Here is a 14,636-nt window from a genome sequence, read left to right as displayed (position 1 = left end):
CAAAGGTCAGGTTGTTGTGCCTCTGGATGGGGAAACAGGATGCTGTTGCCCAGTCCCATTGTCTTCTGGCGAGACTTTCATGAGCTATTCTGAGCTCGTAAACTGTAAGGCTGAATTGATGATGCATTTTTTGGTGAAGCATAATTGCTTCTATGGGAGCTGGTCCTTTGTGTGTCCGTCCGGGAGTGACTCAGTCTATTGTCTGTGTTTTGGATTTCCACCTCAGTATGGAGAAAGGTCATGACGTGACTGCCTTACATCCTTACTGCGATGAGGTGACCGTTATTCTTTTTTTTCTCCTACAACAAATTATCATTTTGTAGCTTTTTCACCAAATACCCAATCAAAAATCCATTTTGAGGAGATAAAATGACTCCTTTTTGTTGACATCAGTGACGCAGGCTAAATTTGAACCATATAATTCTTAGTTCTAACTAACAGCATCATGAAAAGAAGTCTTCAGATGCAACGAGAGAGGAAAAAGCTAAATGGCGTCTTGTGCATTCCATAAGAAGAGGAAGAGGGTCTTTTGTTGGAGATCTGGGATCATTAAGGACGATGGCTGTGCAACAAAAAGAGGTTTTTGTGCTCTTCAATGTGGTCTTTGTACGTGCCAGACTGAGGAGGGAGAATTATTCTGATTCTTTATCTTCCACTTTGTTGCCACTGTGGGCATAAAGTGGCCATTCAGATTTTATAAACAAGGAAGAGGAGAAGGTATTTGCACATTTTCTGCCTAAGGAGGCTCCGGTATGGGTGTGTAGGTGGAGGACCCGGGAGGGTGTAAGAGGGAGAACATTTCTGTGACGTCTGCAATAAAAGCTTTACACTCACATCACGTTCAAAACACTGAACAGTCTCGTCTCCTCTCCTTAAACAAAGATGTAGAAGAGTTATTTTGATGTATGTACGTATGCAATATTAATATTCTCTGTCTGGCATCACTAATGAAAAATGTAAGAGAACAATTTAAAAGCATGCAGAGCATTCTTTGCACTTGTGTCACAAATGGAAATAGTAGAGATTCTGCACTCACAAAGTAACACAAATTTTATTTGGTAGATTGATTTAAACATCCTATTGAGACAACATTGATATATCCAATTTACTAATTTAGTGTGAAAACCGGTTAAATCAAACACTTGGAAACAGTTTAATGTAGCTCTACATAAAGCTGTCCATAATGTCTGGAACTAAAAATCTTTAAACAAAATTCAAAGAGCTTCCGAGTAACTAGAAAATCTGATTGAAAATGTTTAGCCTAGTTTGATTTTAATCAATATGTTGATTATGTTTGTGTTCTCTGATTGTTTCAGCTTGTTGATTGTTTTGTTATGTTGCTCGTCTTGTCCTGGAAACGTTTGAAATAAAGATTTTCAATCTCATTTGGCATTTTCCTGGTTATATAAAGTTTACTTAACAAAGCCTAAAGCAGCACAGGCTGTTCATCACCTGTGCATTATTATCTCATTATCAAACACACAACTGGTTCTAATCAGAATGGAAGTAAATGAGCACTAGACTCATTTCCATCTGGGTTCTCATCTCCAGCTCCATTAAGGTCTTGACTCCCTCGACCTTCAGGATCCTGTGATTTCTTTGATCATGTCATGTCCACACAGACCCCAGGCTCTGTTTGCGTGGGTGTGTATGTGTGTGTGACGTCTCACACAGATCAGCCTGTGATGGTGGGTGGTTTGGTTGGAATGCAGACATCTAAGGAGGAATTGTCCCCGTCTGTCACCATGCTAGTCCCGTTTATTTGCGCCACAGCAAACCAAAATTTCTGCGATATCGTCATGACTCGTTTGAGCCACGCCAAAACATTCTCTCGCCACTTCAAACTAGCAAGCGTGCAGACGGCGGTGTGGCAATCAGCCGCTCTGATGCAACAGAGAGACATTTGTGAACCGCAGAGCTCATGAGCACAGCTGTTCACACCAACAGTTCAACCCCCATCCCGTTGCACATAAAGACGGATCACTGCAGATGTGGTAAACAGGAACATGCGGCGGTGATGTGAATATGTGAAATTTCTGTTCTGAACTGCAAAAGGCCCTAATGTTGTCTGCTTTGTGTCTGACAGGGTGGGAAGAAGCACAGTGGCCCATGTGGGGGAAGAGACTGCAGCGGTGGTTGTAAATGCTTTCCAGAGAAAGGTGCCAGGGTAAGTCCCCTTCTGTACAGCTCTGCAAACATCCCTCTGTTTCTCTTTCTTCCCTTTGCTTACTTCAAGGCAGCGTTAACCCTCACCAGCTTTTGGTTTTCAGTCTGGAGAAACCTTCAACAGATCGACACAAATTGGTGCATATTGGTCCAAGACGAAGAAAAAGGATTAACGGTTTACAAAAGTGGGAAAAAAGCAGATGCGAATTTGAATGGTTTGCATTTGTATTAAGCGCCTCTGAAACAATACTTTCTAGAACCAATTTGACACCTGACATTTTATGTGACATTTCTATTTCAGCTCTTCGCATCTGAAATTTTTGCACATTCATTCACAAAATTGCTCAGGCTCCGCCACAGTTTCAAGTCTTGCCACAGAGCCTCAGTTGGATTCAAGTCTGGTCTTTGACTGGGCCATTTTAACACAACCAATATAAACTGATCCAAACCATTCCACTGTAGCTCTGATGGATGTCCTTTTGGACCTCTTCCCCATTATCGCTGTTAAGAGGCCTATTTTTCAGCCTCTAACAAATTATCTTTATAGTTAATCCTTTGGATCTGATATGATTTTTAATTGCCTTCTTTTTATAAAAAAAACAAGATTTGTAAAAGTCCTCACTGACAGCTTTTCTATATTTTATTTAGAGTTATCAGAGTTTAGGGGGCACCATAATTTTCAGTTTCAAGTTGTAAAAAAAAAAAAAAAAAAAAAAATTTAAATAAAGTTTATTTTCCTCTCACTTCACAATTATGCGCTACTTTTACGCCGATCCATCACATAAAATCTAAAGAAAAAAAATTGTTGATTGTGGTTTGTAACAAAATGAAAAAGATAATGAGTTCATGACAACACATTTTAAATTAATCTACTTTAAATGTGCATGACAGTTTCAGAAACTTTATTTAATTCTGAAAATCAATAATCAGAACAACTTATTGTAAAGGTGTTGAGCATTGAGAATCTATCCAGCAGCTTCAGATCTCCTGGGAAATTGAAAACTGTTTGTGTGAAGTCAATAATGTGACACTGTGTTGAAATTCACAGCATTAAACCTTCTGAAATAAAATAAGGATCACTGCAGGACCATCTGGAGTTTGGGAGTCTGATTATGTGGGAAAAATGTAAGAGCAAAAAAGAAAAGTATGTTTCAAATCAGACAGACAGACAGACATAGACTAAACATATTCAGATAACAAGCTTATAGTGAGTAATGGAGGTTCTGCATGACTAAAGGCTGTGTTTTGATTTAGACTCGTACTTCATCAGATTATTGGACTGAGTTTCCATTTCTTGAAGACTTTTCAACACCAGGATCTACTTTCTGCACCAACCATGCATAATGAGTTTGAAAAAATTTTTTAAAAATGCTTCTATGTCCAATACAGACATAAAGAATAATCTGAAATTATTAACCTCTAGATAGCATTTCTCAGAAGTGCTTCTTCCTGCTATTCTAACAGTGATTCAATGTATTTGGCTCATGTATATATGAGCAGATGGCTTCCTGATTTAGAAATCCCATCCCAAATCAGGTTTTTATTTTTTTATTGATGCATCGACATGAGTTGTGGTGTAGCTTTTTGTTCATTTAAGCTTGATGAGAGAAAACCTGTTCTATTTTATTTTTTTTTTACAGAACTTTATTTTTGGCAGAACTTCACGTTTGAATTCTGACCTGAGGATACTTTAAACTTGATCCAAAAAAGTTTCCGAACTTGATTGTATCTGTGCTTTTATATGATTAAAAAGCACAGACACACTTCATAGAACAATTCTCATTGTTTTGTGAATGAGAAGCTTTGAAAATAGGGAATAGATTGATGCACACAAAAAGGAAACTGTAGATACTGTATTTATAATAAATAAAGTATAAATTGTATTGAATTGTTGTCTTGCACTCCTGGACAAAAATAATAGACAGTCTCTTGCATTTTGCCGTTGACTTCACAGTAAGCATGCATGTAGCGACAGTGGAGAGGAAAAAGATAAGAGCAGGAGAGGGACAGTGATAGTTGGCAGCAGTATCTCAGCTCTCAGAACCCGGCTGTGTGTGAGCGGACTTCTGCCACGAGCAACAGGGCATAAAGCAAACTTAATGTAATTTTAAAAAAATATTTCCATCTATCAGCTGATGAGATTTGTTTGATAAATAAATCACAACAATGAAAACAGCACACAACAACGTCTATGCATTTATATGCACACCATGCCTTGTGGAAATTGTGAGGTTGTTGTATAAATTCTCACATAAAGGCGTCATACAGTAAAGAGATAACAGTGATGAGCCGGAGCAATAGGTCTGGCTAAGCATCACTGTGCCATAAGGTTAAGAGACATAAAGGTTTCATAAACACAAAAATGTAGAAAAAGTCTTTGTTTTCTGTCCTCTCTCCTCCAAAACACGTTGTTTCATCCATCTGTAATTTAAGTTTCAACTCTTTCACCGGAGTCTGGAACTGAGTTAAATGTTTACTTGTCCTAAGTTTAAAACAGGCAAAAGACAAGCTGTGCCGATGACAAATGTGTCCCATTTCCTTTGTTTCTCTTATCCTGTGAACAATGCTCATGGAAACTGTAAATGTCTCAGTTCAGACGTAAGATGCTGTAAACTCGAATGTGAAATCAACATTCGTTAGAACAGCTCCCGTGAGAGATTCTCTATAAAACGACAGGAGGGAAAGGAGGAATGTCTTCCAAATGCACCTTGGCATCCACTGAGAGTTTACTGGACAAGCTTGACAGTGAGTCTGACCTTTGTAGTGTGCTCTGGGCATGTATACAGGAAGCTCCTGTTCAGAGACACAGAGACAGGAGTGAGGAAGTTTTACATTCCACATCTGAAAGGCACAAATGTCTTGCAATGAGGTCATCAGTCCACCTATCTCTTCCTTCCTCCGTATTCCTGACTATTGCCCAGAATTGGCCAGAAACAAAGGGAAATATTTTTTCAGTCATTCAGTAACAATGGGCGAGAGTGAGACTTTATTGTTAGCAAGAATTTGTGCTTCATGTATGAAAACAAAAATCGGTCCCTGCATCCTGTTACATTCAAGATTAGCCAGACATTTTCATTTTTCTTCAGTTTTACACAAGTTGTGTACTTTTTATAAGTTGGTTTGTTTTGTTTTTTTTGTGCTCTACGTAATCTTCGTGTTCAGATTGGCAAACGAAATAGGTTCTAAATTTTTCTCACTGTTTTTTCTCAACCGTATTTCGTTGAAAATATCTCCATCGGGGGAGGGATATGGAGATGTGGGCTTCACTGATCCACTGCAGATGTCTGGATTGGCTGAGATTTTCTACAGCTGTTGCAAAAAGTGGTTGCTTGTTGATAGGTCCACTGTGTGGTTTTGATCACGACATGGAAACATTTAGACCGAATGTAGCCTGTCTTACCAGGTAACCTAAAAATAGAGATTTAAATACAGATATGTACAGATAATCAAGTGTCATATTATTTTACTGTTGTTGAACTCCCATCTCCCTTTTGCTCTACTCTGTTACTTTTACATCATCTCCATTGTAAGAGCCACCAGCTCCTACAAAAACATGACAGGATGAGCAAATTGTTTGCAAATGCATTTGTGTTTGTCTCCATCCTGTTTGAAAACAATTCTGGCTTAAAAGTCTCCATTTTGACTATCAAAAGAGTCATATTTTGAAAGTATTTCAACGTTGTCAAAGGCCAAAGTCGACAATAGTTCCCTATTAAATGCTCAGCTTTTTTTTACAGCAACACGGGTGTGACACAAGAAAAGCGCCTGACAGATCAATTTTGAAAAACAATTATTTCAAATGGAGCAGCAACATTTTGGCTGGAAATCTAAAATCCATTATAACGTTCTCAAATATCCACGATTTTTGTGAAAAAACATCAAAAGTCTAAATAGTGCAAGAAAAACAAAAATAGAGCATCAGAGAGACTAAAACAATGAAGCCGATTCATTGCTGAGGAACAAATATGTTATTTTGACGAAGTTTTCTGCTTTGGGCCTGAAAACAGAGAGTTTGGCCGCCTGACTCCTCTCTCTCTCTGCCAGCCTGCAGAAAAACATCAGCTACCCCTCTGTCCTCTCCCAAAGCCGCCATTGTTTCCCTTCATCATTAGTGGGTTGAATTCATGATCGACAGACAGTAAAAAGTAGGAACCGCGCACTGAGTTGGAGACAATGATTAAAGCAGCTTAGAGGTTTTGTTTTATAGCTGAGAAACACAAGTTTAACAGAGCTGGCATCCTTACAGACAAAGTAAAGCGAAAGATTCACGAGCTCTGCAAGGTGGGCGGTTCAGTGAAACTGAGCTTTTTGTGGTTTCTGAAGTTTTGAAACTGGAAAGGAAAGACCATGAACAACATATCAGCATGAATCATCACTAATAACCTGAACTGCAGATCATACTTTTTCAAGCCTTCATGGGAGAACACAGTTACCGGCTTTATGCTGGAAACAATAAGCCTCACTTGCATCCTGTGGATGAGCTCAGTGAACATGAAGAGAAAAACAAACTCTGAAAAAGAAACAGAGGAAAAAACATGGCACCTATTATAGACACCGTTCAGAAGGGGGGATGCCGCCTCTTTTCCACCATGGGAAATGCTTCCTCGGGTGATGCAGAACAGGGAAAGACAGGAAGTCATGCACAATGACGGTCTACTGATCTGCTTTTCATATAGTCACCCCCTGTCTTGTGGGAACAAGATTGTATGTAAGTTTGACCTTTGCTATAAATGGCCCATTTCCTTGTTCCACTAAGAGCAAATCTGTATAATCTGAGTGGCACACTAAAGGCTGACAATAGCTGTATATATGTGTATAGATCTTGGAAACCATAAGTAAATAAGGACAGTGAATGTAGCACAGATTCAATACCCAAGATAGTGAAATATTGACGCAGCAGCTGCAGCTTTGAACGGACTGATTTTGCAGTTCTGATTGCAGGTCAATAGTTGTGCAGCTTTAAGTTGCGAGATCCAGTTCATTCCTGCAGAATGAACAGGTTAAATATGCCAGGGAAGACTAACCTGATTAAAAAAAGCATAAAAAAAAGGATTCATGCATATGAGGCTGTGGGAGGGCAGCGGAGCAACAACCTGCTGCTATCATTAAAACATTTGGAAGGGAGGATTTTCTCTTCCCGAGACGGTTGGAAAGAGGAATTCAGTGGGGATCTCGGGTCTGGCAAAGTCCTGTGTGAAAATAAGTCTGTGGATTTGGAGGGAATGTGACAGAGGATGCTCAAACTGACGGACAGAAAGCAGCTGTTGGTTGCAAAATGGAAAGGTTTGTGAAAGGATAAAGCGGTAAATAACATTTTTTTAAAAACTCACAATAATTATTAAATTACGTGAGAGGTAGCAGAAATGGTCAGAAATTGTCCTAATTACACCCACAGTGTATATGACTCAAAGGTTGGCATTGCAGCATTAAACAATTTGTTTACATTTTGTTCAGACTGTTTAGAAGTCTAAATATTAAATCATGTAACTCGGCTAATTAACAGAAACTGCTTGGTGTTTTTAAGTGGAAGTTTCATATTGTGTTTGGGAAAAAAAATACTAAAAAATGACGAATTATGATTTGTTTCTATTCAAAGTTTTGTCCTTTAGGCCGTGTCAGAATCATGATCCAGAATTGGATAAAAGAGCAGCTCTGACCTCTCATGTTCATCAGCAGATCGAAACTTTTAAACTATTAGCATTTTAGTATTTTACTCAAAAGGAGCCACTTTGTTATTGTACTTCTCTAAATTACATCAACAGGAATGTGGAGATAGCTGAAACATGATTCTTTTTCCATCTCTATGACTTTTCTTTGCCATTTAAACAGGAAACACCCACTAATGTATGTTGCAGATCCCTCCTTGTTTTGTGGTATTCAGTGGGATTGAGGAGAACATTTTTATTTTTTTATTTTTTTCAAATAACAGGAGCAGCCATTTAAATTCAAGTTCCCAAGACACAATCACAGTAGCTGTGTTTTGGTGGTGAGGGGGAGACAACAGTTCTTAAACAATTGAAACATTTTGTGTGTCCATTTCTGGCCTTTATTGCACAGCAACAACTGAGATGACCAACACACAGCACCATATGCTTGTCCTATTTGATGTAACAAACATCAGAAGAGCATATTATTGAGCTCCAGATCTGACTCCAGATCTGCTGTCTGGTTTGACCAGCCAAAGTCCATCTTTAGGGGCCTTTAAAACTGTCAGATCTTCTTAGTTTAGAAGATGGATGTTGTCTAGGAACAAGATGACTATTGTTTGCATAGAAAAAGGAGGACCTGTTTTCACTGCCGATTCAAAGAAACACAACACTCCCCCCAGAAGATGGCTGCACTGACTTTGGACTTAATAAACAAAACGAGACCAAGAGCAGCAGATGGCAGGTTGAGGGAGTGGTGTAGTGATGATCTACGGACTATACAATCGGCCAGATGCAGGATCTAAAAGTCTCAACAAGTTTCATCAACTATTTTTCAGAAGGAGATCAGATGTATAATTTAAACTTGAAGCATTTGCTCAGACAAGACACCACGTTAAGTTTGTGTGCAATTTTTGTTTTGTAAAGAATGTTATACGGAGAATAACAATACAGATTTTATCCATAGTGCTGCTTAACCCTTTGGCCACACTTTTTTCTTCCACCTTGGACCTTGTCTGCTGGAAAGTAATCGTTTCAAGTCTCAAGTCAGTACTGTAATGTAGTGCTATTACTAATTGTATAAATTTCATAATTTTCTGAGAAATTATATTGAGTTTTTATTAGCATTAATCACTAAGATTAGTTGAAAATCAATCATTTTTGAAGATGTAACTTTAATTTATATTAATATATTGATTACGTACCTGCAAAGGAAGATGCTACGATAGTTATCTACTGCAGGTAAGACAATATTCTTATACTTTCTTAAAAGACTTTTAACAGAACCTCCCTTCAAAGGCCTTGAACTATAATGTCTTCACATTCCGATTCAAAGCCTTTCTGCACACATATAGCTGATAAAAAAACATATCTGCAGTCCGTTGAGTGGCCTTGCCATGTTGAATGAGGCTGAAACAAACATGAAGGAGCTGATAAATTTTGGTTGCAACAGTTATTCTGCGCAAAGTTCAGAAATCCTGTTTGTGTCTTCCTCAGTCTAAACACAACAATGGAGAGCTGTAAATCTAAAGCTGTTGTTTTCCACTGTGTCGTTTCAGAGCAGAAAGCATGACAGGCATACAGTAACAATATTTTCCAAAGGAAGGAAGGCGAATTGTTTGAACAGATGTGTGGGTGTGCGTGAGTCTATGTAGTCAGGAGTAGAGCGCACATGAAAAGTGGCGATTTTGTGTTTTTGTATCCTGAAGTCGTTCAATGACCCTGACTGTGACCTTGTCTCCTTTACAGTAGGGAAAAGGTTTAGCGGTTCAGTATTTAACTGGGTGTGTATCTACACACACAGATCCTGACCTTCTTACCATCTGTAGTCTGCTTGTGTTTTCATCATCTCAGAGCACAGGGTGTAAGTAGTGTGTGAGCAAGGACAGGTGAAATGATGATGACCAGAGTAGGAGCTTAAATATTTCATTTGATGTTGTGGCTGCAGCTCTGAATGTCAGTATTCCTTTATCATAATCCTTCAAAAATAATAAATTAAGGTCAGTTTTATTTTATTCCTCATAACCTACATTCCAGTTTTCTGAAGGTTTTTTATTTTTTACTATTATCTGGAGGACACCTCCTGGTACCATCTATCTTCCCCCATGTTTCATTTAAAAACATGGAGACACACACACACACACACACACACACACACACCGCATGCTTTATCACTGTTTAATCTGTCTGGTCTGTAAAACATGAGAGCTTTGGTGAAAACGCCGTTATCTCTGCTCATCTCCATTCGCATCCTCAGTGCTTTTTACTTGCAGAAAGAAGTTTAACGTTTGAAGGCAAACTGCGAGGTCCATGTTCACCATCAGGGATTATGATGGAAACCCACATCAGGGTGAAGAAAACAATCAGACTCTCATGTTAGACAGTCTCCTCTCGCATGATGCGAGATCTGAGTTTATCCCACATGCCGATACGCTATAGGTGCTCAGTTATTGTGCAAATGTTTCGTATGGCTGTTTAGCTGTGAAATAATTAGTACTTTGATAGTTATTTAAAATGATTACTTGTTGGGGGGGGGGGGCGGTGAAGTGACAATGTCTTCATATTCAGGTTTATACAGTTTATACAATTTTAAAATAATAAAAAACTAAAAAATCAGCAATATAATGTGTTTCAATTGTCTTTGGAAAATAAAATAGTTAATAAATAAATTAAAACCATATATAGAAGTAGAAAATCAAAACAGAAAAAAGTAAATGAAATGTAAATGAAATTCTAAATGTTAAACAAAATAAGAAAAAGAATATGCTAATAAAGGCAATGTTAAATAGCAAAGCTTTTATGCCATACAAATGAGCTCACTTTTTCACGAACAAATGATGAAAAATCCTCAATTAATATTTCCATAATAGCTAGTTGCTAACAGGTCATTCAAAGTTTAAAGTTCAGGCAGGTTCACAGATTTGTTGTGTTGTTAGTCATAAATGTAAATAATTTTTTTTACTTTAAAACCATGTTCTGATCCACCTCTGTGCCTTTAAATCCACAGTGTTCCCTCAGAAATGAGCTGACGTTTCCTTATTTGGTTACTAAAAAGTGCAGCTCTTCCTCTCCTCTTTTTGGCAGCTTTGCTTGTGCTGACTTTTCATAATTCAACTCAACATAATTCAATAATTCAAAAGCGACATCAGTCTGCCCACCAAACGTAATGAAAAAATTACTGGGTGTACTTGAATGTGTCAAAAACATCACATATTTTTGATGATCAGGATCTTTTATGTGGTTGATTGGGAGGAAAAAGCTAAATTTAAGGAGTAATTTAATGAATCGGGTGCTGAGTTGATATGCAGCATGTTCAGAGGCTTTAGTCTCCAACATTGTTATCCTGCGTTTGATTCTCCTGGGCCATTTGCTGCATGATTGTTCAGTGAAGACCACCATATACTGAATTTGTATGTCCAATGACTAATATGAGGGGGAACCGTTTATTTTTTATTATTGACGTGATTGTGAATGTTCTAGAACTGCAGCGACGGTTCCCTGGGGAGAAAACTTTTCCTCGTCCAGTCTGGCCAGTGGGTCAGCCGGATGGTTTCAGACGAAGTTCCTGAGGATTACAAGGACAATCCCTGGTGCTCAAGTTATTGGATTTTACCAATGTGAATTGGGTCCAACATAACAGCTGGACGTTCACAAACCTCTCAAGCCGAGCCCCACTTCTGAGGAACAAAAACTGTCAAATTTTCCATCCAAGAAATAATGTGGGTCCGGTTTTCATTTGCGTTAAGGAAAAAAGAAAGTTTAAATTTTCCCCTCAAATTGCGGACATTTCAATACCCTTTTGATAATAGATGAGAGAAGCAGCACAGACAATTTCTACATGCAGTGGACAATAATTACAACCTTGATGTCCTTCATTCCTCAACATCCACAAAACAAAAACTAGGTTTTCCTCTCCACTCTTCTTCCCTTCTCACCCTAAAATACTTGTAAGGAAACTTTTTACGTTATGTAGCACAAATGGTTACCCTCAGCCTCGCACGATTACTCAAAAGAATCTGAAAACAAAATCAGTGGTGATATAAAGCATTTTAATTTGAGTGATAAATGTCACAGAGGGACTCCAGAGGCGACCCACCTATGATGGAACTCATTATCCACTCAGACATGCAGACACACCTTTCAGACATGCAGGTGGTTGATCTCCAAGGAAAAGGCAACACCTCATTTCTTGCTCTCTCTCTTTCTCACACACACACACACACACACACACACACACGCAGACTGCAGCTGCAACCTCCTAAGGCCTAAGTGTGCTCAGAACGTAGGCTCAAGATGTCTCATTCCTCTGATGTGAGGCAATATCGCAGGTGTCGGGCCCCAGAGACCCCTGGGATAGTTGGACAACCAGACCGTTCTGTTCTCAGGCCGGAATCTCCCCCTCGAGTTTGAATCACTACAACAGAGGCAAACTTTATTCAAACGGGTCATTAGCAGCTCTCCGTTCAGTCTGAACTCTGTCACATTTCTGGCTCGTTTTGTGTTCACGTGCAGAAATTAGAGCTTAAACACATGAATTCAAATGTAAACTAATGTCCTTGTGCTGAATGATTAAACAAAGATCTGGATGGGAAGCAACCCTAGCGGCAACAAACGTCTGGTGCTGCTCTGCACGTCGTCAGCTTTTGCCCCCTGACTCCGTCCCTCTGTTGCGGACCAAGAAATATTTCCGAAACGTGACTCAGAAGTACCGGTTGCAGTGCGTGAAAGCGTTGAGTTTAAGTTTTGGTTGTTACCATGGCAAAAATAAAGAAGAAAATATCAACTTTCTCACGGAAAAGCCTTCATTGGACACTATTTTTCCGTCTTTATCTCATGTGACCAACTTGCCTCCTCTTCACTTCCAGAGTATCTTTTTTTTTTTTTTTTTATCTGATTCATGACGGCCATCCGGAATTTCCAGAACATTCTCAGAACTCAGAAAGCTGACCTTCCTGGCTGCAGACGGGGGATCTAAACACACACTAATAGATATCTAAACATCATCTGCAGATGTTTATTTACCCTCCTTAGGGGATCCAGTTGACTGCCCCGTTTGCCCTCCGAGCAGAACCCTTCTGGCCTGCCTCTAAATCCAATCTCCCTCCGACCAGTCATCCGGGAAGGGGGTGCAGAGTCCTGTTTTCTCCGCCGAGCATCAAGCATGCGGGACGCGGCTCTTCAGGAAATGAGTCCAGGAAAAATGTGTCCAAGAAAAACAGATGAGATAGGTCGCAAAGCAGCAGTACTAAGTGGACCAAAGCATCTGGGTCCAACTGGGGGAGTCAAAGAAGAGGCAGACGTTCAGTGTTTGCTTTCTCCTTCGTGGTGGTCACTTCCTATTGTTCCTTTTTGGTCTTTTTCTGCTCATGTCCTCATGTCTTTACAGCACTTTCAACCTAGAGAAAGTTGCCTCAGTTTTTCGATGGAGGAAGCAAAGATTTCTAAGGATATGAGAGCATAAAACTTTGTTTGAGCTTTGTTTGAACTTCCAAAAATATTTCTGACTTTAGATGTAATGCAAGCTTCAGAGATATAGCATCAAAAGGCTTTTCTTTTTGTTATTATTATTTTGCATAAAAAGAAAAAGTTGAATTTTAAAAGCATCTAAAAATGGGTTAATTAGGTTTTATAAAGCCGCTGTGGTGTTTAAACGTCACATACACTTTATGAAATGTGAATCTCACTATGAGGGCCTTTGAGAATGGAGATGCTAACTGATGTGCTAGGCTAAAACTAGCCTCTGACCTCTCAATTTTGATAAGACTTGTTGATTTTTAGATGCAGTCCCAATTAATCTTGTGAGAAAAGACAGTGTTTTTGCCTGTATTAAAGCAGTGCTTTACTTTATCCCCTCTGTGATGGAGAATGTAAATGGTGGTGCTGAGATTTAAAGAAATGTGAGACGAAATTAACAAATTTCCAAATTCAGTGATTTTCCTTTTTTTATTTCAAATTTCATGATTCTGGTCCTTATTTTCCATCTCATGGACATTTTATTGTGCATTCATTTCGTGTTTGTGTCCTTTCATTATGACTCACTTCATCTTGATTAATTGTGTTTTAATAAGTCTCCCTCCCTTTTCTAAATAGTTACAACATGTCTTATGCAGTCCACAGTATCTGCAGTCACAGACTCATGAAATAACAGAGCGGGTTTCCGGTCAGTTGTTTATTAATTTATATTATTCCTCTCGCAGGTCAGAGGTTTGCCCTTTGGGCTTTGAGTTCCCATCCTGCTCTTTGTGGACTTTCCCAAACTGGCCACCCCATGGGACAGTCTGGTCCCAGGTTAAATTTATGATGTCAAGCAGTGGGAACTTTAAATAGTTTTGTGTTTTCTGGATGACTAAGAAACCCACATGCTCACAATGAGAGCACCCAGATTAAATTTTGTAGTTCATGTTATGCAGAAGGAGGAGATTAGGGATTTTCTCATTGTTTGTTTTTAGTTTGTTTTATAAGAGCCATGATGTGTAAAGAGAAACAATAAAACAGAAATCCAAAAGGGAAAACAAATATGTGTCCTCGCTAGATTGATGAGCATTTTAAAAAAAAGTAAGGTAATTAATAAATGCGTTTAAAACTCTTTGCAAAGATTTACTAGAGATGTGGTGAGTTACAAGAATTTATAAATGACTGACTACTAATTGTAGCAATTGATCAGGACACTTCATTCTGTTTATATATTAAAATATTAATATTATTTCTTAAATCTTTGTCTCTACTGAATCATTTAGTAAAGTTTAATATCTTAGATAGAGGAAGTAGATAAACATAACAAGAGTATGAATGACATTTCAGATGTAACCATTCACCTTTAGCAAC

The 14,636-nt window shown here is 38.7% G+C and overlaps 1 protein-coding gene across 2 annotated transcripts in view; it reads left to right on the top strand.

Annotated features, from left to right (window-relative positions):
- The window catches only part of col4a2 (collagen, type IV, alpha 2), a 53,929-nt gene that overhangs the window by 16,672 nt on the left and 22,621 nt on the right, over positions 1–14,636 (top strand). For both annotated transcript variants that reach the window (XM_044130945.1, XM_044130944.1), the window contains exon 4: positions 2,087–2,167. In XM_044130945.1, coding sequence (XP_043986880.1) covers positions 2,087–2,167 — 81 coding nt within the window. The remainder of the gene's footprint in view (positions 1–2,086; positions 2,168–14,636) is intronic.

Source organism: Gambusia affinis, linkage group LG11 (assembly GCF_019740435.1).
Source record: "Gambusia affinis linkage group LG11, SWU_Gaff_1.0, whole genome shotgun sequence".
Classification (NCBI taxonomy): Eukaryota; Metazoa; Chordata; class Actinopteri; order Cyprinodontiformes; family Poeciliidae; genus Gambusia; species Gambusia affinis.
The sequence above is the reverse complement of the archived record's forward strand: the minus strand, read 5'-3'. Positions and strand labels throughout refer to the sequence as shown.